At 40.1% G+C, this 26183-nt stretch overlaps 1 protein-coding gene across 1 annotated transcript in view; it reads left to right on the top strand.

Annotated features, from left to right (window-relative positions):
• The first annotated feature begins 1266 nt into the window (after window positions 1-1266).
• LOC145397173 (uncharacterized) overlaps window positions 1267-26183 on the top strand; it is a 38678-nt gene continuing 13761 nt past the window's right edge. Inside the window, exons 1-8 of the mRNA XM_080270370.1 lie at window positions 1267-1270; window positions 1903-2042; window positions 2761-2877; window positions 2981-3191; window positions 7545-7732; window positions 11638-11714; window positions 14795-14954; window positions 22357-22622. Of these exons, the coding sequence (XP_080126496.1) occupies window positions 1267-1270; window positions 1903-2042; window positions 2761-2877; window positions 2981-3191; window positions 7545-7732; window positions 11638-11714; window positions 14795-14954; window positions 22357-22622 (1163 nt within the window). The remainder of the gene's footprint in view (window positions 1271-1902; window positions 2043-2760; window positions 2878-2980; window positions 3192-7544; window positions 7733-11637; window positions 11715-14794; window positions 14955-22356; window positions 22623-26183) is intronic.

Genomic DNA, 26183 nt, shown 5'->3' with positions numbered 1-26183 from the left:
TTAGTATTAGTTATTTATTGTCAGGAGTGAAGAAACTTTTTCCAGAGGCTAACAGTACTAATAATCAGCATTTGTGAGTAATTAGTCTCTGCTGTGTACTGTTGAGAAAGTTTATAAATTCTCGTTCTTAGAGAATCGTGCGAAGCAAGTCAACGTAAAGTAATCGTTGCTTGGTTTAGTAAGACAATCATTGTCCTTGCTCGTCAATATTATTGAACATTATTATCAATTAAATAATATTAGCATTTATTTTAAAAACCCCGTGACAATGACGGCATGCAAATTGAAATAGTGGGCGTCCCAGCTTTTATCGCAGGAGAGTGTACGCACCAAATGCTGATCCAGTGATACTAGATGTCGAATCAAAGCTCATACTGACCACTTTCTTTATGTATATACTATATATATATATATATATATATATATATATATAGATATATATATATATATATATATATATATATATATATATATATATATATATATATATATATATATATATATATATATAAAGCAGAGGATCAAAAACGAAAGTCACAGGCAATAACAACTTGAACATGTATCATCTAATTTAAATCAAACTCAATGAAATGGTTAAGGTTAAGGCAAATATAAAATGATTCGATTTTGTGAACAATTAGTCAGAGGTCAAAGCCACAGTGGCAAGTAAGTACCAAAGTCACCATGCATGGTGGACTTGGTGCTGATCTAATCTGAAGCAAATAAGGTGGATGGGACGAGGATTCATCAAGAACGAAGCGATTCCATTTTGAGAACAGTCAGTCAAACGCCAAGATCATTGGGCAAGGTCAAAGTTCGACTGTGGGTCTGCCTGTGAAAAAAAAGAAAAAAAAATATATATAGTTTTGATTCGATGTTGGTCAAATTTTGTGGATAAGATGATGATCGCCCAAGAGGTTTATCTGTTGTTTTTAGAACAACAGACCATAAGTCAAAATCACAGGGGATGGTCAATGTTCACAGTGATTATTTGATGTAAACTAAACTTTGTACATGGGTTCAGGTTAACCCAGAGTTAGGGATTTGATTTTGAGAACAGAGAGTCATAAGTAAATGTCAACGGCCAGGATCACTGGACAACATCAAAGGAAAAGAATGTGATCTGATCTGAACTGAACCAAAGTTGGTGTAAGCTTTAAGGTAAATTTAGGCATGAAGAAATTCGATTTTAAGTGCAATCTGTCGCGTAAGGGTCAAATATCGCCCCTTAGACGGTGGTTGTACATTGTTTCTCAGTGAGGAGAAATGGGTCAGTAAGGGACATGGGTCCATTGGGAAATAGGTCCAAGGGGAAAAAGGTTCATGGGGGAAAGAGTAGAATGAGGAAAATTGGTTCCTGGAAAGAAAATAGTTTGACAGGAAACAAATAATGATTTATGGCTGACTCTGTAAAAAGCAAGACTAATCAGCAGTCTCTGGATGTGGGTATTTCTACCTTCTTTCGGAGAAAACCAGTACAGATGAGCAAAGGAATGTATGCGAAAAAGTTACTTTCTCGTTCTACTGAGTCTTGTCCAAGTGTAATGAACATCAGCAAGCATGAATTAACCCTTTCAATATAAATAAGTATACGATGGTCCTCAGCTAAGGGTAGACTTTTTGAAACAGTTTCAGTGACGTTTGTATTATTATTCCATTTCAAGTTACGTTTAACTGAATTAAATGAAAAAGGAACGATAAGAACACAAAAATGAAGTCGTCACCCCCCCCCCCAGAGAGAGAGAGAGAGAGAGAGAGAGAGAATTTCGAATAATCCAGATAAATGGTTTAGTGCTGCTTGTTTTACACACACAACACACACACACACACACACACACACACACACACACACACACCTTGTTGATATAGCTTTGTAATACTGACTGCATTTTTTCTTCACAGATACAAGAGTTCTGGCAGACTATGCAAGTCAAGTGATTGAGGCAGTGCTGACAAAGATACACCAAGACAAATGTTTCCCGCTCTTGCTTAGTAATGGCGTCACTCCACTTCACAGCATTGTTAGTGAGACAGAGTGTGCGGTATGTTCACTGTACAAAACCACGTAACGGACAGATATATATTTTTTACTCGTATGCTAATATATGTGTATGTATATACAAACCCGGTCCTTAATGTTCAGATGGTAGCCCCCTTTATGCAAAAATTGCTTTCCTAAACAAAAATATGTATAGAGTGCTTAGGCTGTGCATGCATAATTATTATTTTTCATTATAAATAAGTAACTAATCTACTGTATGCACTGCACGAAATTAGACGATCTAACCACCCCCTACCCCCATAGACACTTGATCACTTTGTTCTCGAAAAAGAGCTTCTATGGAATAAATATCGACCATACTCGTTCAACTGTTTGGATTAAGATTTAAGCAAGGACACATTAATAGATGGATAGATAAACATTTTCTGACAAACACATTCCACAGAATTTTTACGGCCAATCAGATCATGCCGAAAAATGACAGCTTATTACAAAGCTGCCCAAATCCTCTCAAATTCTGATACAGTGTAAGAATATAGTTCCATGTACCTGCATTCAGCCTAGGATTCACTGGAGTACACTGCACTGAAAATCAGTATCTTTAAGAGGAACCACAATACTGGCAATCCAATTCTGAGGATGGTTCATGTCAAACCATGCTAATCAGGTGATAATTCCAGATTTCAGAGAACAGGGAAAAATAAATGTGATCCAGGACATACTGGGTGCAGTACACTACCTCTTGCGTTATGTTCCAGTATATGGCTGATGGCGGAGCGGCGTGGGACGTGGGTGTGTTCGACATGGGTGTGGACGGCCAGGACGCAAACATGACACAGGCACAGCTCTCCAAGGTGGTCAGTCAGGGGCGCTGGGTAGGTCACTCTCACATTACTGCTGAGGTGGGTAGGTCACTCTCACATTATTTCTGAGGCGGGGCGGTCACTCATCTAACCCTTACCTTGGTGACGTCAGCAGCTGCGGCAGGTGTCATGGTGCGTGACGGTGGTGGTGGTGAGTGACGACCCAGCCTTCCTTGCCGCCTTCGCCGAGTGGTCCCTCAAGGGCCGCCTTCTGATGTGGTCGACGAGGCTTCTGGTGGCCACTCGTCTGCCTAGGGAAGACCTCGGGGCGTTACTCGCCTCTCACTGGACCTTCTCCATGATGAACACCATATTCATCAACATCAGTATATTTGCACGATCGCCTATGTAAGTCTTTGGCTGAATGACACTGGCGCACGATTTTACCAGCTGTAAATTTATTGAAAAGCAACATACTCAGTACCTCTCAGTGTTCAAGGATCAGATGATTCATAAGGTTCTAGCCAGTTTTGCTCGTCTCACGCAAAATACATTGATACTTTCCTCCAACCCCTCACTCTGCAGTTTATGGTCCTGCCTATCTTCACCGACACAAACCATTAGCGGGTTGTATTCCCCGATGCTAAGTATCGTATATGATGAATTTCTTATGCTATTACTTTAATTTTGCCTGCATTCCAGACGCCAGGCCTATAGGAACAACACAAGCGTATCTTATTTCTTTTATTGTTGGCAGGGAATACTGTGGAATAATCTTTTACTGTCCCCCTGTGGCGGGGGGAACACAATCTTGCCACACTATCGGGTGGTACTACTACTCTGCGGCCAGGTTGTGTTAGGAAGAATACTGCCACTGTATTCCCTGCGTGTCGTAAAAGGCGACTAAAAGGGGCGGGGTGAGGCGACTAGGGACCCCCTCCTCTGTTTTTTAGTTCCTAAAAAGATTCAGGCCAGAGAAAGGGATGGGGGATTGAGTTATCCCAGTACCCTGAAGATTGGGTCTATGAATGTGCGTGGATGTAGTACGATTGAGGCTAAAAGGGAGGAGACTGGTAGGATGTTTGTGAGAGGAAAGTTGGATGTGTTAGCTTTGAGTGAAACGAAGATGAAAGGGAAGGGTGAGTCTATGTTTGGAAGTGTAAATGGAAGATTCTCATGTGTTGATAGAGGAAGGGCAAGAGAAGGTGTGGCCTTGTTACTGAGTCCGGAAGTACAGCAGTGTGTGATTGAATGGAAGGAGGTGTCATCGAGACTGATGTTGGTGAAAGAGAAATTTGGACGTGAATTGTGGGTGTTTGTGACTGCATATGGGCCTGGTAGTGAAAGGGATGAAGAAGAGAGGGAGTCTTTCTGGAATGATGTTGATGAGTGTCTGCAGAGTTTTGGAGCGAATGTGAATGTGGTAATGATGGGAGATCTGAATGCTAGAGTGGGAAATGTAGCAGTTGAAGGTGTAGTTGGTATGCATGGTATGCCTGGAAGAAATGAAAATGGGGAACGAATGATAGGCGAGAGATGGTGATTGGAAATACGCTGTTTGAGAAGAAAGGTATTTATAAGTATACATGGGTGAGACAGGAGGGCGGAAGGGTTGTTGATAGAGCACTGATGGACTATGTGGTTGTGTCTAGGAATGTAATAGGAATATTGTTGGATGTGAGAGATCTGAGAGGGGAGGGTGGAGGTATGTCTGACCACTACCTGGTGGAGGGAAAGTTAAGAGTAGGTAAGAGATGGGTGAGAGATAGGAGGGTTAGGTGTGGCAGGGAGGTTTTGAAAGTGAGTGAGTTGGATAAAAGAGAGAAAAAGATAGAGTATCAGGAGAAATTTAAAGATGAATGGAACGCAGTGAAAGATCAGGAAAATGGCAGTGTGGAGGAGGAATGGCAGTTGTTTAAGAGTGCTGTGGTGGGGCATGCAGAAGAGGTGTGTGGTGCGAGACGTGTGGGTGGTGGTGTAAGAAAAGGAAGTGAATGGTGGTGCGAGGAAGTAAGTATGACTGTGGCTGAGAAGAGACGTGCATATGAAGTGTGGCTGCAGAGGAAGGATGAGGTGTCATATGAGTGGTATAAGGAAAAGAGGAATAGGGCGAGAAGGGCTGTGCGTGATGCTAAAGTGGCAGCAGATGAAAGGTGGGGTAGGTGACTGACTGAGAATTTTCAACAGAATAAGAAAATTTTCTGGAAGGAGGTGAAAAGGGTGCAAAAAGGAGAATATGGGAAGGAAGAGCAAGTAAAAGCAGAGGATGGAAGGATGTTAATTGAGATGGATGCAGTAAGGAATAGATGGGCAGAGTATTTTGAAAGATTGTTGAATGTAGAGGAGGAAAGGGTGGCTGAGATTGTGACGAATGGAAGGGTGCAAGGAATAAATGTGTTGGGAGAGTTGAATGATTCTTTGATCACGAAGGAGGAAGTGGAGAAGGCAGTAAAGAAGATGGAAACACGGAAAGCTGCAGGTATGGATGGGTGTGCTGTTGAATGCCTGAGGGGTGTTGAATGTGTGCTTTGTGAAAGGTATGGTGCCAATTGACTGGCCAAGTGCTTGCATGGTCCCGTTGCATAAAGGCATGGGTGGTAAGTATGAATGTACTAGCTTTAGGGGTATAAGTCAGTTGAGTGTTGTAGGTACGGTTTATGGTAGAGTGTTAATTATGAGAGTTAGAGAGGGTACAGAGGGAGTAATTGGTGATGAGCAGTGTGGCTTTAGAAGAGGGAGGGGATGCGTGGATCAGGTGTTTGCTGTGAGACAAGTGTGTGAAAAGTATTTAGCGAAAGGCAAGGATGTGTTTTGGGCATTCATGGATTTAGAGAAAGCGTATGATAGAATTGATAGGGAGGCTTTGTGGACTGTTTTAAGATTGTATGGACTTGATTGTAGGTTACTAAAAGGGGTGAAAAGTTTTTATGTAAATAGTAGAGCGTGTGTAAGAGTGGGAAATGCTGTGAGTGATTGGTTTCCCTTGAGAGTGGGACTGCAACAGGGATGTGTGATGTCGCCTTGGTTGTTTAATATTTATATGGATGGTGTTGTAAGGGAGGTGAATGCAAGAGTTTTAGGTGGAGGTCTGAGTCTGATGAATGTTGATGGTGGAGAGTGGAATTTGAAGCTGCTGCTGTTTGCAGATGATATTTTGCACTGGTGGCTGATTCAGAGGAGATTTTGAAACAGTTGCTAAAGGAGTTTGGAAGAGTGTGTGAAATGAGGAAATTGAAAGTAAATGAGAATAACAGTAAAGTGCTGAGGTGTACGAGGTTGGTAGATGATAGAGTGATGAATATAGTTTTGAATGGCGAGTTGTTTGAGAAGGTAGCGTGTTTTAAATATTTAGGGTCACATGTTGCTGTGGATGGAAGAATAGATGCAGAAGTGAAGTTTTCAATGAATGACGTAGGAAAGGTGCTGGGAGGAATGAAAAAAGTGTTTAGATGTCGTTTGCTTAGAATGGATGTAAAGAGAAGGCTGTATGAGGGTGTTGTGGTACCGACTGCGTTATATGGGGCTGAAGCATGGAATATGGGTGTAGCAGAGAGAAAAAGTTTGAATGTAATGGAGATGAGGTGTCCGAGGAGTATGTGTGAAGTGACGCGTATGGATCGAGTGCGAAATGATGAAGTGCGAAGGAGAACTGGAGTTGTTCGGGAGATGGCTGGTAGAGTTGAGCAGAGGGTGTTGTCATGGTTTGGGCATATGGAGAGAATGGATAATGAGCGATTGGTGAAAAAGATAACTAGATGTGATGTGAGAGGTGTAAGGCTGAGAGGAAGACCACGAATAGGATGGATGGACAGTGTGAAGAGAGTGCTGGATGCGAGAGGGATGTCTGTTGAGCAAGGAAGAGTGGCTGTGCATGACAGAAATAAATGGGGAGAAACTGTGAATGAATAAATGATGACGCAGCCTGGAGGGGATATTCTTCCGCATTTGGTCTGATCAGCTAGTCAGGTCAGGTGCGGGTAAGGGGATGGGTCTATTATGATGTGGCAGGGGTAAACCAGCTCCGCTGTCGTGCCCTGCTGAGGATGTCACTGACTGCACTGCGCAGTTGACCCTTGTCTGGTATGGTGCAGTGAGGATCTGTTCCTTCTCCCCTTTGGGGCTAAGATGCAAATGAATGTGTTTGAATGGATGAGTAAATGGGGAGTGTGTCGTCCTGTCTCGGCTACCTACCTTTCCTTGGGGGAAGCAGCCTAGGTATATAGATAGATAGACAATATTAATACTACAACAACCATTTTGAGAGGGTATATTGACCTTTCCCACCCTCCAGCATGGTTTCAGCTCATACCACACACACTTCTTTATCTCCACGGCCGTTTCTTCATGCCATTCTTGGCATTAAAATTTGGATGCAAATAAATAACCCTCCACTGCATTTGATTCGCTACTCCTAAAGCATGCATTTTCACAGGGTATACTCTCCTCTCCTCACGCAATCGCCAACAAAATTTCCAGCCCATCCTTGGAACATGAAGCAGTGATTGTTAAATAATTTTTTGAACATTTCAGGTTCGTTGTTACATGTAGTATTCATGGAGTTTGGATGCAGCTGTACACCATTTACAAAAGATAATTCATATATCTAGTGCTTGTAAAAACATGCAGCATATCATAATGGCAGTATTGTTTGGCAAAGTGTTATAGCAGAGATTACTTATTAATTCCTATATCAGCACATACACCTACATAAAACTAACGAAACTGCACGTCATCCACAGTGCAGAGTGTATTTCTACCTTACAGATACGACTTGTATGCACACCTGCCCTACACCCCTACCGGTGCCCAGGTGGTGCAGGTGGCCTCCTGGACTGCAGACCGAGGATTTCTCCACCCGAAGTCACTCAGCTTGTTTCCTGACAAATTCAACAAGTTCGTGATGCAAACATTCCTTGTATTTGAGAAGGTCACTGTCACCTTTACGATGCAAGAACATAAAGATTTTGATACTGTAGCAGAAATGTGAGAACAGATTAATCATCTTCCTAAACTGCTTCCAAAGTTATAACACTGTACGGAGTGTATGGAATGTTTTACAATACTCTTAATTTTTTTTTTTTTTTTGGTTTAAGGTCATTATATTATCTTACCTACATACAGTTCAACAAATGTCAACACTTTATGCACATTACCCAAATTATCAAAATACTACTAATCATCATTTCCTAGTCACTAATAGATAAAAATTATAAGGCATGCGAAGATTTACACAGGACACAATTTGAAGTGCACTGGTATTTAGTATTTGGTCATTCTAACTAAAAATAAAACAATGAAATATATATGAGGGTTGGCAAGAGGAGATGGAAATAGGTTAAAATATCCTTTACTCCATTTTCATTGCATATCTGGAAGTGTATGGAACAATTTTTAACAGAAAGATCTCATCAAAATCTGGAACAAACTGTATATACAATGGAAAGGAAAAAGATAACAACTTGTGTAATGTGAAGAACAGTTCAACAGGTAGGCTTTAAGTAGGGATAGTCTCACAATAAGAGTTTTGATGTGTGTGTGTGTGTGTGTGTGTGTGTGTGTGTGTGTGTGTGTGTGTGTGTGTGTGTGTGTGTGTGTGTGTGTGTGTGTGTGTGCTTCCTGCAAACAAAAATAGTATGGCAATTATTAGAATTAACAAAAGAATATATGATGATTAAGCAATATATAAAGTATATTCCTTTCAGTTTTCAAGCCATGAGAATGAATGTCACGACCTTCCCCTTTGAGCCATACTGGATTACGTCAAGGGTGGATGACGGTGTGAGACACTCTGGCATGGACTACAATCAGTTGGTTTACCTTGGCCAAGCACTTAATTTTACCTTTCATATATTACCATCCAGCAGCTGGAAGGAGGTGACGTATAACTCATAATACCACAACTTTGCCATCTTTTATTATACTTTATTCTTGCTAAGTCTAGATTTTTTTTTTTTTTGTATACTATCATCCATATTTTTTCTTTTGATCATTTTCTTTTACCTTACCATCGAAAATTTTGAAAAAGTTTAACCCCTGAAACTAGGATGACGGTCATAGCTATCAGGAGACAGGTGATAAAGGCAGCTAGTACGATGGCAATCGACACTTTGCATCTCCCGCCAATATTTGATTTCTTTTACAGTTTCTATGGTGCCCAGTGTGTAGTGTGGACATTTAGGAGGTGGTTGAGCTACACTGCCAGTCTTTCACGGGAATCAGGAGGGGTAGGAGTAGTGTTTACAGAACCCACATGGTCAAATTTTCTTGCCTCTGCGAGCGTCTGCCTGGCCCCTGCGACCCATACCCCTGCTTTGCCTCCACTCGTGCAAGGAAGAGGTTGAGTGATAGTTTGACTGGGAGAGTTTTAGAGATCAGTGCCATCATCAGTGCGTGGACAGACTCTTTTTGAGAGCAGGAATTACCTCACAGAGTGTAAAATGACGTGTGTCGGCCATCCCGGACAGCCCCCATCCCCCCTTCCGTTCATCGCTCCCGAGATGCCTTCATCTCATCACTGGCAACACCATTCACATCACCCTAGCCTGTTATTTCGTGGGTGTGTGGAGAAAGTACCATTCACAGTGTAAATTTTTACATAAATGAATGGCATAGAGAAATATAGGAAATTTCAGTAAGAAAATTATTTGTTTACGAATGTAATGACTGATAATCATATAGTGAAGTGACACTTAGAAAAATATAGGTAAGCTGTAGAAGGTTAGGAAAACTTCAGTTAAGTGTTTATATATATATATATATATATATATATATATATATATATACCATCATCCACTCACTTGATGTAGTGCTACCTACTACTTCCTTAGCCTTTATCATTCTTTTTCTGTGCCTGCCCTCCTCTCTTCCTATTTCTCCCATCTTTCCTGTCACTTCTTATAGCTATTCTTTCATTTACAGGTGGCTTTACATTGAGTGACAACCCAAATGGTTTCCTGTAAGCCAAGAAACTATTTACAACGGTGGGTGGTAACCATATAACCAAACCATACGTGCTCCCTACGTGTCAACAAGTCGTTTGGTGGAGGGTTAGTGCCCCTCCCCGTAAAACAAATAACTCAAAGTCAAATGGCCACCCCTTACGGGATTATGGCATCTGGTAATAGAGAGATAGATAGACATTATATATATATATATATATATATATATATATATATATATATATATATATATATATATATATATATATATATATATATATATATATATATATATCCCATTGGATCCCAGAGGTGCTGGGCGAGGCACTGCACTGGGAGGGTACTAAACATACCACCCTCCGCTTATCGGCTCAGTCGCGAAGCTCATAGGTCCCTACCCGAGGGTTCCCTACTTTATAAAGACTTGAAAAATCCCAGTTCTGTCCAATACTCGGGACACCGGGCTCCAATGGGATATATATATATATATATATATATATATATATATATATATATATATATATATATATATATATATATATATATATATATATAGTCAACCTCATAAAAAAAATGCTTAAGTCATTTTTTTCTACTTTTCAGGAAATCGAAAAAAAAAAATAATTTTCTTAATTTTCAATGACAGTCAGACACTTGAGGCGCATGTTAGACCACTCACACCCTAGACCTGGCAAAGGCAGCTATACCAAGAGGTGCGCCACGTGATGAGAAATTGATTTAGACAAAAATCCAGAAGTCGCCGAAAAGTGGCTTAAACATTTTTTTTTTTTCTTTTTATGAGGGTGGCGATATAAATTTGTGATAAGCCTATTGTGAAGTTAGAATTTAGCTAGATGAGTGTATTAGAAAATCAAGAAAATTCAGCTGAAGAGAAGAAATGTTTACGCCAGTGAGGACTGATATTCATTAGTGAAGTATGACTGCAGAAAAAATTAACGTACACTCTGCATGAAGCAAGTGAATACGCCCCCATCAAATTAGTTCTTCCTGATAGTCGTTTACATTTTCGGGGTTTTTGAGGGGTGATAACTGTACGTTCCCCTCTTTTTTTTTTCCCAATTGTTTTTATCAATGTTCCTTTTGCTGTATCAACTGTTTCTCGAGTGTAATGGCGGACACTTCAAACATACATCCTGGTCACTTTTTAGTACCTTGCCTTAACCTTACATTTTAACCTAACCAAACAAATTGGCAACCTTACCTATCCTGCAAATTTAACCTAAGCTAACTTAACCAAATTTCGAGTAAGTTTCAGGAAGCCTTCCGTGACCCCCCAAATTGCCTCGATTCATCATCAGCTGTCTCCCCAGCGATGCTACCTGGAGGCCTGGGGAGACATGCAATGGAAAGAGGAAGGATTGCTGATTTAACTATTATTAACTGAAAGCTCAATGTGGTGTAGTTAAAGAGTTATGACTGCTTGAGAACAGCCTACTTTTAGGGGGGGGGGGGATGTGTTGAGAAAACTCCAGTCTCATCAAACCACCGAGCTTTGGGCGTTAGGCAGAATGAAGTAGCTTTAACGGCACAGTTTTGCCACCAGACTTTTAATATTTTATTTTTTAATGTCATGAAATAAAGAAAAGGAAAAGTATGAGATCACATCAACAGTAAGATTATTCCACTCTGTACTGTACAGTACATACTTTCATTTTTTTTTCTTTACTATAAAGGTTCATCTGCAATATATTGCTCTTCAAAAGTGGATAGAGGTGAAGTATGCTACTCTCTTATCCATTCTCTTATATTTTCATTTATCATACTTCTGTTAGACTAATTTAATTTCATTATTACATTAAAACAAACCATATGCTGACATGAGAGTCAGTATACGGTATGTCACTTATCACCACTGACCCTTGCTATTCTGCAGGTAACTGATCAGGTGGAAACCAGGCAGTCCTTCGTCTCTAGCATATCCCACGTCATCACGCCCATTCGTCTCAAGAGGTAAGTAGGACCTCAAAGTAAGCATTAACTTTGAGGCTCTGAATTCAAATATACCTTTTCTTCAAGTTGGAACTTTATATTGCCTTCAGATATTCAAACACTAGAATGCAATGTCACTTGCGCTGAACTTACTGTCTAACTAATATGGTTCGAAAAGTAGACCTACGTATAGCCTCGTTGCAACCAATCTAAAATGAAGGCCAAAATTCAGAATGGCTCAACAAACTTTCAACTTTGGATATTTATTTCGATTGGTAAACCATACGATAAGGTGCTCGATAATGATGGCTAAAATTTCTTTTTCAGATTCTCACCCATTTATCTTGAGATTAGAAAGGACCATCCTGTAACTGCCCTGATATTAAGCTCTCGAAGATGGTTAAACTATTCATCTGCTTTCAAGCATCTTGTTGCAACATATCGGCGCTGTAATTCAGACAGTCGGTTCTTTCATTAAATGCTCTTAACATTTCGTGCTGAGATGGAAGCACGACTTTGCTGTAACCATTACGAACTGAAGACGCTCAAGTCAAATAAGCCACATGATACATGTTAAGAAAAACATCAAGGAATATATATATATATATATATATATATATATATATATATATATATATATATATATATATATATATATATATATATTTTATTTATGTGGTAGGTGGGGGCGCTCGCCATCCACTTTCTCAATACAGTGCTACTTTGAGTGTCTGCCCTTTTCTCTCTTCCATCCTCTTCTGTCTTTCTTTCCTACATTCTTTCCTCTTTCTACTGCCTACGGGTGACTTTACACTCCCTCTTCTGTCTTTCCTTCATTGTTTCCTCTTCCTTCTGCCTATGGGTGACTCTACACTGAGTGACAAGCCAAATGGTTTCCTGTACACTAGGAAACTATTTACAACTCTGGGTGCTAACCTTCAACCAAATTATGGCGCCTGGTGGTTTAGTGGGTAATTAAGGTGCTCCAATCGGATTGAGCTGGTGCAGGTTTATATCCAGGGGATGGTTGGGTTTATTGCTCACGTAATGCCACTCAGGGATGAGTGAGGCTGGTCACTCTCATCTTAAATGTCAGGACAAATTTGCCTAGCTCAGGGTTACTACGCTACTCTGTGGGGCGACATAGGATTCGATGATGGATGCATATATATATATATATATATATATATATATATATATATATATATATATATATATATATATATATATATATATATATATATATATATATATATATATATATATAAAATGTGTGTGTGTGTGTGTGTGTAAAGTGCATCATAATTCTTGATCATGTTGTCCTTGTTCTTAGTTACCATCTGGAGGCAATCTGGCGTGCTGTTTGGAAAACTTTTCAACGTATTGTATATTACTCTCCTTGATCCACATGTTGTGAATCTCCTCTATAAGGCAAGGTACTGACGAGGTGTTGCATGTTGTAAGCTTGTCCTTCCCTTATTTCCATGCATTTATTTTTTTTTTCGTTATGGAACTTTAGATCCGAGAGTTACTTGGCCCAACCAGTTCTTAAGTGTCTTGATCTGAGAGGAATTTTATATCCCCTTTTTGCCTTGTGACACTGGACAGGGTCCTATACAAAATATATGCAACCATGAATATCAAATATTTGCAAGAGATTGCTGTCCTGCAACAGCATATAACTGTTACCATTCACCATAGTGATTTATGAAGGAAATAGAGGCCTTCCCAGCTCACTTCCATGCTAAAACAACCACTGACTATTATGCTACCACTGTACTTGACAAACTTTTGTGTGTAGTGGGGGTAGTAGTGACTAATGTTGTGAGGCCCCCACTACCCGTCCAGTGCAAGGACGAAATACATAAAGGTGTTTTCATCAAAGAATATCACCTTCTTCAAGTCTTATTAGGTAGAATCTTTGTATCTTCTTGCAAAGTCAAGACGTTTCTGGTGCACTTCTGTGGTCACAAGTGGTCTTGGCTGGCAAGCGTGATGGCAGGTTCGGATTCTTCTGGTGTCGGTGCTGGGTGGTGCGGATACAAACACCTTGTAGGAGACTGGGATGATAAACTTTGATATGTACCCGTTTGATTAAGAGTTTTAAGTTCTTCTTACCTAAAAAAAAATTGTCTGTAGTTGCCAATGTCTTGCATTGCCGTCCTGGACGAGTTTTCTTGGCGGGACAACATATAGTGTTGAGGCCAAATACACCATCCTTACCAACCGTTCTGACCGTCTGGTTAGTTCCTTGATTTCTTTGTTAAGGATGTTCTTCTCCTTCCAGGTGAAAATAAGAACCTTTTTCCTCATTAGTTAGATAAGTAGTACTCAATGAAATCTCTATAGTGCGTACAATAAAATCAAATACACCTAAAATTAATATTCAAGGGTTCTGGCTAGGAGTGAAATCAGCAATACTAACCGATAGCTCAGCTTGTGGGTTGACTGAGTTAGGCTTAAACACAACGTTCATCTGAAGTAAGCCTAGAGGGAAGCCAGAAGTCACCAGAAAGAAATCGAGCTAATTGTACGCAGTTGTTTACAAATGAAGAAGGCCACTCCTAGGTATTGCATTTTCAAGCACAGTGGCCAGTTTCTTCTGCATAGTCTGTGTGTGTGTGTGTGTGTGTGTATATATATATATATATATATATATATATATATATATATATATATATATATATATATATATATATATATATATATATATATATATATATATATATATATATATATATATATATATATATATATAAACATCTTAACATACATTCCCAGCCATAGTCTCTGCTCATCCTCTATTCCTACCACCGTCTAGGCCCTCGGGGGTTTTGCCTACGGTTCCACACTAAATCCTGTTATCCGGTGATAAGATAGTAATCTGATCCTTTGATAAACTGCAGGGGGAACAGTTTGCAATGACACAGATATTCATGAACATTAAATAATAAATGGACTACCAACACCAAGTGTTTTTTTCGGAACGAAACCCCAGCACTGACTTTACTAAAGCAGGAGGTAGGATTACAGAGTGAACAGAAGCTACGGTTATTGAGTGTGGTTACTGAAATGACCTTTTTTCACCACGTATGTTATAGATGGGACTACACATACCCACTTAATCAGAATACTCTGGGCTTCGCCATGGCTAAGCCTGTGTTAAAGCCACGTTGGCTAAGTTTCTACTACCCTCTGGGCAACCAGGTCTGGGCAGGAATCTTCACATCTGGTCTGGTCTTCTGCTTGATTCTGGTGATGGTGAGTATGTGGTCTACAGTACCACCATGTTCAAAATAAACAAAATTAACATAAGCCATGATGATTAGTTCTTAATACAGCAAAAGTCCTATAATCCAGAATCTGGGTCTATAAAATTCACTAGTCCTGCATCAGTCAATAAATCAATATATATTAAACCTGATATACTTCATGTGAACCTATGGATGGAGCTTATGGGGTTAAAGCCACAAAACTTGGTGCATTCCATTGCCAAGGACAACAGTTTCTACTCTTTTTACATTTATGCCCTGACGGCATATTTTGATCCATTCCTCCATGCCCTCCTTCCCCCCTGCCTCCCATCATCTGATTTCATTTGTTTTTTTTCTTGTTCAAAAAAGAAAAGATAGTTCAAACTAAAGTTTGACCGCAAAAGTATAACTATAACATGGTTAGTGAGAACATTGTACACTTAATGATATTTTTTTAAATGCTTGCAGTTATTGGTCTTACATGTGTGTCCGTGAGCATGAGCGGAAATGACGCAGATCACCTTTTGCATTAACCTGTTCATCTTTTTGAGTGTTTTCAGAGAAACGAGAGGAAAAAACATTTTTACAGAGATACATGGATCCATCATTCTCTGATCATATTAAGCAATGATCATAAACCAAAATCATACAGTCATAAACAAAACCACATTGTCATAAATTACGGCACATGGTCATAAACAAAACCACATTGTCATAAATTACGGCACATGGTCATAAACACTATATTTGAATAATTTTGAGTGATTTTTGTTCATCAGGTTTTAATAAATCAAGATAGTAATTAGAATGTTCGGCCTGAATGCCAGAAATTATCAACAGAGATTAGAATATGGCGGTGGATCTTAATTTTGAAATATGAGTGTTTCTGGCCATGCAGAGCAGGTATTTGTATTACTAAGATGAAAATTGTTCTTATACAGCATGGAGGTAGGATGCAACATGTTTGGAATGGTGATTGATAACATGTGGTAGGACGGAGGTAATAAGTGTATATTCAGAAACAGTATGTAAATGCATTTTATCAAGAGCAAAAAAATATTTTAAGTAATGCATATTTGTGGCCTCTGATGTTTGAGCAAGGCGGCTTGGTGAATATTGGCGAACCTGTGTTGATTGTGAAACGAGCTACTTATTGTGTAGAAGTAAGTGTTTAGGTGTACCTCAGAAACAAAATGAAACGTGTCTAACTGGCAGACCCACTTTTGAAAAAAAAAAATCCAAATTTATAAGTTTCTGCACTTTTTCCCATTATTTCGGCCCATACAAGTACACTGGTGCCGTTTTAACCAAAATCGGTCAAAATTAGGAGTCTGGCAAGGAGCTTGAAAACGAGTTTTGATGAAAAATTACAAACTGACAGCTTTTTACTGGATGAGAGATTCACGAATTTGTATATTTTCTGAATCTTCTCGATAAAAGAAAGCGTTTAACGTGTATAAAATTGCGTATTTGAGGTGTAAGGGACAAGAACTTAATATGAAACTTTTATTTCTAAACTTGCAACTTGATATTTTGGACGTATTTATCCTTGGCTTTGTGTGAGGGAATCCCTTTCCTTAAAAGTCAGGTAACAGAGAAGCAGCAATGGTACTAATGTAGCCTATGTGTTCAACATCATGCAGGTAAATAATGCCTGAACAAGGTTTAAAAAGTACATTACTATTCACACTGCGCACTAAACGACGAAGAGTACGTGAATCACTTAATCATTAACTTAATAAAATCTGAAAATTCATTACTGAACGTCATCTTCTTAAGTGACAGCATTTTTAAGTTGTGGAGGTCTGTCCTGTTATTTTCCACCACATGGAGATTTTGCAGCTGTGACTCTTCCTTTGTTATTATATCTGAGAAGTCCTCTGTTAACTTCACTCCACTTTCTATCACATCATTGATTACTTGGAGTTGAACAATGACGTCTTTTCGCTGACGGAAGTCCTGGCTCTGATCCCGCTGATGGACTGGCTGAGTTAGCCATGCAGTCCCACACATCTTGAAACTGGCAAACTGAAGCCAGGAGGACTCATCAATCAGGTCGAGGAGTCGGGTAAGCTCGTCGATGGAAACGTTTGCACATTCGTAGTTATCAGGCACAGTAAGGCAGGATATCTTCTCAGTCATCTGCTCCTTCATGTTGTTCCTGATTCTGTTAATGTACAAAGCGAAGATGACAGTCTGAGGCCTGCTTTACAAATAATGCCTCTTTGGTACTGTCCGTGCCACTTTGCCACCTTGAGGTCCAGCACTCTGTACTTCAAAGGACTTTGATATTGAGCGTCAGCTGACACAGGAATGGCCAACCAAGCAGGCACGTAAGAGATAGCTATGAACCAGTGAAGCTTGTCCTCCAGCTCATAGTCGAGCTACATCTGTCTGCTGAACATAAGGAACTTCGTGTAGTAGATGGTCTGAAACGGAGACGACATTGTAACTGACAAAGAAACAAACCTGTTGTAAACATTCAGAGCTACTTTCATATTGCTCTTAACCCACCTCATCCCCACAGATTTTTCACCAATGACCTCCCCCAATCCCGGCAGATTTTCGATTTTTTTTATTTTTTTGCTAAAACCTCCACTTTTTATGAGAAACAGAAAATTCATAGAGAAATTGCTCACCTGAGCTTAAAAATGCCAGTACAGGTGACCTTACCCTCACCTGGCACCATGTTCCATCGAGCCTGGCATCAGAGAAGATGTTTTCTATGGGAGGAGTAACTATTCCAAACCACTCAGAATAGGTAGATATTTATTTATTTGGTACGAATTTATATGTAGTACAAGAGTATACTGGTTTTCACACAATAATATAGGTGATATAAGCATTGTTTCTCACACCAAACACATCATCATACTGCACCTTTTTTGGCGACGTAGCCTGCTCGTCACTTCTGATCATTTCTTCCTCTAATGCCACGTAAACTTTGTCCTCCACGTTGTCATCGATTGGGGAATCACTCTCGCCTTGAATTTCGTACCGTGGCGCAACATGTCTTTACTGGCCTGGTCACTGGTAACAGGTGAGTTCCCAAGAAGGTCACACAGAGTAAGACATTGTCCCCGCCTGGCCTCGGGTAGAGAAAGGTGTCCCACGTATACATACCAAAAATCAAGCACGAAATTTGAAAAATGTGCAAATGATGGGCTTTGCAGGTGCAGTGCATTTAAAAACGTCAATGGGAGTCACAGTGACAATACATTCGGGTGCATATGTACATCAACAGGACGCAGTGGGTTAATCTATGTTCTTAACCTTAGCCATCCATCTCACATGATGATATGGTCTTGGGTTGAATTTTATGGTCAGGCTGTGCCCCGAGTACTAGGAGGGTTATCTCTGCTAACTCCTTGTAGTCATCTCTGACGAACTGAGAAGCTCTTAAAAAGAGAGGGGATTGCATCGCCCCTCAGCTCCATCAACGATGTCTTCTCTGCCAGATTATCAATCTACAGCTCACATTACGTTAAAAGGTCCAGCTCATCCCAAGTGCAGAAAAAGTGAATTGGAAATAATGGTTTGTGTCTCTTGAGTGTAAACCTGATATAAAACTAACCTTTTCTTCAACTGTAGAGAGAAAAGATCAGTTGGTGCATTGCTCCTACCTAACACAATGAGAGCTACTGCCCGAATAATGAGCTCCAGGATCTGATGGCGACACCCCAGCTACAGAAGAGGTCAACCAAGCATTCTTTACAGCCAGACCACTACACCTTGAATTCTGCCTGTGTTGGAGGATGTTGTGCCAGAAGAGAGGCATATTACATTGTTCTCACATCCCCAGTTTTCTATAGCATCCATAGTGGCCCGTGCTTGAGATAGACCAGTACTGTGAGTAAAAGCTGGAACTGCAAGCAACATCCCTCCTATGCAGTGGGAAGCTCCGGTGATGAGAATTGCTTGGCGGTGCTCTGTTGTTCCAAGTGAGTCCTGATATGGAAAATGTTGTTATCCAGATTTTGCAGTTCAGTTGAGTATAAGTTCATGCTTGAAATAATCGTGTTTTTTTTTTATTTCAATAGTCCATTTTATCCAGCTACATTGAAGCAAAATACTCATAAATCAGTCTAATGTATTTAATCAACCTACCTTGATCATTTTCCCATCTCAGTGGACAACAGTGTGCGTCGGTGCATAAAGGACTCCTGCACATCATTTGCAGCTTCGAAGTGAAGTGACGCTCGACACCAACGAGATGTTTCTCTGGATATGCTGAACTGGTTCAGGTTGGCAGGTGGATCTGCCGAATGTAAAACTGCAGCCACAACGCTGGTCATCTGTGTATAAAGTATTCAAGATACTGTACTAGTGGATAGACTCATTAAGGTTGGTGGACCAAAGGAGTGAGTAAGTTATCGGAGACCCTGGAAGTAATGATGGTGAAATTGTTGATAAGTATTATACAGACCTGGTTATTAGAGAGACAGAAGAGATCATCCACTTCCATGACTGCTGGGACACTGGTGATGCAGTGAGAGATATCATAGATGATCTCTACTGAGGGATCAACATCTTTGTTTCTGATTCTTTTGACACACTTGGAGAAGCTTCTGTATGCCAGAAGTCACCTCCAGTTTCAGACGGGCATTTCAAATTCCCAGTGATCTGAGGATCATCCCGGGGGATGCATTCACATTTATTGATGCTGAGTTTTCAGGATGAAAATTTTGTCGTTCTCACTCATTGTTGCTCTCCTAGCTTCTTGTTGATCAAGGTAGAAAGCTATATCTTCTTCCTTATCCTTGTTCAACAGTAAACGATTCTTTTTTATTGTTTCAGCAGCATCAAGAGTGCCAATGTCCCAGGGATTTATCGAGCTTTTCAAAAAATTTTGTGTGCCTTCCCCCAACACCATAATCCCATTTTCTGCTGTTTTGAAGCAAATGCCAGTCCTCCCACAGTGACTCTAGCCTTACTTGACAGCGATGTCTCCTGATGGTCTTCAAACATGCCATATCCCAAAATATTAGCACATTATCTACTTTTTTTTTTTTTTTTTTTTTTTTTAAGGCATCCTTCCTGTCAGCTGTGTTCTCTATGGCACTGAAGAAGAATTGGAGAAGCTGATGGGTCATGGGCAGTTTAAAGCTGCTGATGGACTTAAATGGATGACCGAGTGAAATGTCCGACGTTGATCATAGAGAAGACGGTGCTGAAAGCCTTTTCTACTTGTGGCTCTCTGGCTTCCAGAACTCTTCCACTTCTGGTTGTTAAAGGATTGTTCATCTCAAACGTGTTTTTTTTTTTTTTTATGTGACCTACTCTGGGCATAGGCTTCACAGCCTGCTTTCAAGGCCGAGTAGTCCTCCTACGTACCGTACACCTCTACATGCGTTGGTATTCCATGAGCAACTGAGTTAGTTGAGGGTCTGCAAAGGAACATACTAATGAGAACGATTAAGTGAATCACGTACTCATTGTTGAGTGCTCATTGTGAACAGTTGTTGAACATCATCAAAAAAGTTTAACACCCTTTTCATGTGTCATCTACTGCATGGTTTTCGACACATACATTTGTCCCATTGCCACTTTTTTGTTACGTAATTTTTAAGGAAAGGCCTAGACCCTTATAAAGCCAAGGAGTAGGTCCAAATTATTAAGTTGCATGTTTAGACAAAAAGCTACACAATATGTTCTTATTACCTACACTTCAAATAAGAAATTTTGGAAACCCTTAATCATATGAAGATTTTATACACGTCAAACGATTTGCTTCATCGAAAGGATTCAGAAAATATACCTATATGGTAATCTACTTTCATCCAGTAAATGGTTGTCGGTTGTCACTTTCACTAAAATTTAGACATTCAAGCTCCTTGCGAGACCCCTAAATTTCGATCGATTTGGGCAAAAACAGCACCAGTGTGCTTGCTTGAACCGAAATAATGGAACAAATGTGGGGAGATTCATAAGCTTCGAAAAAATAATTCAAAAGTGGGTCACTCTAGCGTCTAACTCCTTGATTTATGACTGCACATTCAAACAAAACCTATAGTCGTATGATGCTGTGTGAGGTAACAAGAAGTTATTTACTAAGATTCAATCATCTGTTATAAATATCCGTTAGCACTGCATTGTCACAAACGCCACCATATGTTCATAAACACCACCACAATGACATAAACTACACCATATTTGCATCACCACTTGGTATAAACACCATCAGATGCTAATAACGAAAAGGGGAGGGCGGGAGACACTTATCTACTAAGTGTGGAATGGATATCAAACCTGACTGACTACTGCACAATTTTCTGATATCCAAACCTGAAAATGGACGTGGTTTATCCTTTGATATCAAACCTATTGGATAACTAACTATCTGTACCGTATCTCAGAACAGCCAAGGCAAAGAGAAAGGGGGCAGGTAGGTGTCTGGGTTACAGGCAGAAAAGGAGGGAATCCCATGAGTTATATGGTACAAAGAAAAAAGTACTTTGAAGTTTGGACCATATACAGAAATAGACTGACGAGAAATAAATGTTTGTCACGATGTACACCACCACTTTTCACGACATTCCTTATTTTCCACTTATGTGCTTGAACCATCTTTCTTGAACAATACTGACACCGTAATGGTTAAGAACTACTGGGTTATAAAGCTTGGTGGGAGAAATGCAGAGCCATTGCACTGGGTTGATGGGTGGGTTGGTGATTGGGAAAGATGAAGTCATAGACACGTGATTCGTCCTACATTAATATCATAAAGATTTTTTTTCAGCTTCCCATCTTCCACATCCATTTACGTTATCTTTCCTCAGCCCCTCTTAACAACACTATAAGAGTTGCAGCAAAAAGTCATTTTCACAGTGTCCAGTAACAGTCACGTTATTTTTCTGCAACGCCCTTGAGAGAATTGTGGTTACAGGTACTGCAAGAACTTCTTTTAAGTCTACTGTCCACTGACATTGGCATCTCGCAACACACTATTGATGTAAAGTTGTGCCAAAACCTTATGGTCTCATCTAGCTATATGTCTGGTATTACACACACACACACACACACACACACACACACACACACACACACACACACACACACACACACGCAATTAGAGGTACATACATACAGGGATTTTACGCTCTCTTAGTAACAATGTGTGTTTCAGAAGTTTACTTAATTGCCACAAAGCATTCTCAATGAATGTTCAGTTATTATGCTGTGAATTGCTGAAACGGAAGAACTGTAGCCTACTTATCAATAAATGCAGTTTCAACATGTATGTCTAGAACTTAAATCTTTTCTTTCTCACACCACATAGTTACATTTGCATTCTCTCTTCATAGAATTGCTAAGCAATCCACCAATACATTTACAATGATGCTTCACAGAATATGCTAAGCAATCCACTAAATGTCACAAATGAAGCTCCAGAATTCCTTCTCGTACAGATCACCAGAACTCGACCTTGGCGGGCTAAACACGGACAACTAAGCTCTGGATCGGTGGTACTGGAGGTGGTGGGTACCTTTCTGGGTCAGGGACTTCTTGATCGCCTCTCATCAAGTCGGTCTAACTACATTTTGGTGGGGTCTTGGCTCATATTTGGCGTGGTGGTGAATGCAGCATATCGCGGTAGCCTCATCACCTCACTAAATATCCCCAGGCTTCCACCTAGACCAGAAACAGTAGAAGAACTGATTGAAGCAGTAGAGAGGTGAGTGCCAGGAATCGAGAGGTGTGAGTTTTTGTTTTTTATACGGCCATTGTTAATTTAGTCTTACTGCTACCAAACGATTTAAATCACTCAAGAAAGTTTATAGGATTTAGACTTAGAGGCTGATGCCAAGAAACCTCAGAGCTAATCAAGACAGTGGAAAGGCGAAGATGTACAGGATGAGGTGAAAGGTTATGTTGGTGAGTGATAGGGTCATTAGGAAGGGAAAAGTTTCATACACTTGAACTTGATAAAAACTTTGACAGCAGAAAGTTTGTTGGTTACTAAAAAAATTGCGTTCCCAATAGCTGGCTTTGTCTTGGAAGTACAGTATCTACAAGCTCTGATACACTAAGGAGAGGGAACCAAGACCCTTTTCATTTCAAAGGATTTGCCTTCTTAACCAGGAAATTGTGCATATAAACTTGTAAAACGAAAGGTGGTCTGGTTCAAAATATATGGCATCCACAGATATACACACCTATTACATGGCGGGGTTGGAGAAGCTACCGTCATCAAAATCTATAGAATTTGACTTGCCATAGGTATTTATGCCTGTGCAGATTACCAGATTTAAGTAGTCTGTGGACTTGGATACGGTACGGTGTCTACAACATACAATACAGTTCCATGCTGGGGTGGGGGGACTGGACATAGCCATAATCTTGAACATCAATGGAGTGCGTCGTTACAACATTTGTTATGTATGTAAATAGTTGCACAAGCAAATATGTCCAGGTGACTGAGGTATCAAAATCTTAAGTTCTGATGCGTGACAGTCGCATATCAAAACCATTGTACTATCATGTCCACCAAGGAACACAGATAAGTAGTAATTTTTCAACATATTCATCTATATTCTAGTTGTAATCGCTTCAATCAGGAATATCAAAAGGCCACGCCTCTTCCCGTCAGCGCTGTGAATAAAGCAACATGTTATCATACTGCAGTGTCAGATACTCTCACTTGACAACAGACTAAGACGCTGATAATACCTTTCAATTATTCATTGCACAATGAAAGGATGCTTTAATAGCTTTAAATCTGCATTTATTTTTGTATAAATTTCCCTCAGTACACTCGTGAAAGCTTCCTCTTCACGATGAGACAATTGAAAATGACTCAAATGTGTTTAAAAGCAATATCTTTCTTACTATAGTCTTTTTGAATCTTCATTGCATGTTTTACGCATTTTTTCCAGTTATCTTTAGTCACATTATCAATAGCTTGTAGTGTAAGCTCTTCTACATTCTCCATAAGTTGCTTGTTAGTTGAATTTTTCTTCTTTATTTCTTCTTTGACTTGAGCCCATATAAGTTCTATTGGGTTAAACTGGCAATAGTATGGTGGAAGTCGGAGTACTTTATGTCCTGCAGCAACAGCAAGTTCGTCAACTTCATAGCACAGCTTGGCTTCCTTGTGAAGCTGAACAAATTGATAAAGTTCAGCTCTGGTATGCGAGGAGTCATGGGGAATTTTGTTGCCACTTAACCACTTGATGATATACCCTTTTCTTGAATTTCCTGAATGTGCCTTGTTCGTCTGCATGTTGTGATAGGGAGCGTTGTCCATGATAATCAATGACCTCGGAGGGATGTTGAAACATGTTGCTCCAGAAACCATTTTCTGAATGTATGGCTGTTCATTGAATCATGGTAATCTCTCTCCTTTATTGCCAACCTTGGACTTGAACATTAAGAGTGCACCAGGAACAAAGCCTTCAGAACTTCCTGCGTGGACAATGAAGAATCATCCACCTCTGCCGGATTTTGTGTGAGACCCAATTGTACCATCCTTGTTCGTCCAGCACCGTTCAACGCTGCAATTTTGATTTACCCAGGTTTCATCGAGGCAAATTACTGGCCTTGGATTCCCACTGCATCAGTTAATCTTAAGTTCCCTAAGAAATTTGTTTCTGGCAACTACGATGTCTGATCTCTCCATCAATATAGCTCTGCTGTTACAATTTTCTTGTGTCTGAATCCCATACTCTTCAGCAATGTTCACAGGGTTGTTTTTCCTCCTTTAAAGTCCACTGGTGGTTCCTTCAGTCTTTCTAACAGCAAATCAAGTGTAGGCAGCTCTCCTCTTTCATGAAAGGCAAGAATTTCTCTTATTGCGTCCTTGTCGAAGTCATCCATTCTCCCAAGGACAGGTGACAACCGTTTCCGATAAAGTTGTGATTGTATTACTCCATCTTCACTCCTCTTGCCCTGGAGTCTGATCTTGTTAATTACAGGCTGTGAAACTTTCGTTGCCTTTGAGATTCTCTTCACCACATCTGCTATTGGCTCTTTCTTGTCCTTATCGAAATACTTAACCCGTCATGTCCCGAGCTATTTCGCACCTCCGACACCCCCCAATCCCGAAGTATTTTCGATTTTTTATTTTTTTGGCTAAAACCTCCGCTTTTGGTGAGAAACATCGAAATTTCATAGAGAAATCGCTCACCTGAGGTTTAAAATACTCAATCCAGGTAGTAGTACCTCCTTACCTGACTGGGTTTTCTAACAGGCTGGCACCAAAGAAAACAAGTTCTGTGAGAGGGTAACTATTTCACACCACTCATAAAGGTATTTATTTATTTACTTGGTACTAATTTATATGTAGTACAAGAGTATATTGGTTTTCAAACAGTAATATAGGCATTATAAGCATTGTTTCACTCATTAACTCATCACCATACCTGACCTTCTTTTGCCACATTACCTGATCATCATTTCTGACTGTTTCTTCCTCTAATGCTATGTAAACTTTGTCCTCCACATTGTCATCGATTGAGGAATCACTCTGGCTCAAATGTCTTTATTGGCCAGGTCACTGGTAACAGGTGAATTGCCGAGACAATGGCGTGCCGGGGGGAGGAGGTTATGCGGTGTAAGGCATTGTCCCTGCTTGGCATCTTGTTGAGGAATAGAGGAAGGTGTCCGGTGTATACGTTCGAAAAATCACGTGCAAAAATTAAAAATTGAGCAAATTATGAACCTTGCAATTGCGCGACATACCAGTATGTCAACGGGACTGGCAAATGCAAAATGTTGCAACATACCCATATGTTGACGGGACGCCTCGGGTTAAAGACATTGAGGACAACATTTCTGGCTTGCCTGACAAGTCTTCCTGCACCAGCTGGCCTACCAGGGGTAGGGGTTGGGGTATGGATGGAGGATGCCATGAACTCTCATCGTCAGAGCCTCTGAGTCACAGGCGCTGCGCATGCCCATCGGCGCCATGCCGCCTAATCTCTAGCCTCAAGCCTTTGTGTACTAGAAAAAAATAATATCACTGCCCAGTCCAGTGAGACTATTATGTAAAGTTTCCAATCACTGTTGTCATTATCAGTGTAATCAATGACACATGAGAAACTGAAGTACGAGTTGATGAAAACCGTAAACATGTTAAGAAGTGAAAATTAGTAAAGAGTGTAATAAAATATTCTTATTAATTATCGATTGTGTTATAGATAGCGCTGCCAGCCATAGAAGTACAGCTAGGAAGGGATGTGGCCTTTTGATATTTCCTGATTGCACGGCATTTACTTATTAACTCGCTGTTGATCCA

This window comes from Coenobita brevimanus, chromosome 40, assembly GCF_032717465.1.
Source record: "Coenobita brevimanus isolate Jiangsu-jjx chromosome 40, ASM3271746v2, whole genome shotgun sequence".
Taxonomy (NCBI): domain Eukaryota; kingdom Metazoa; phylum Arthropoda; class Malacostraca; order Decapoda; family Coenobitidae; genus Coenobita; species Coenobita brevimanus.
This window is presented reverse-complemented; position numbering and strand designations above follow the sequence as displayed.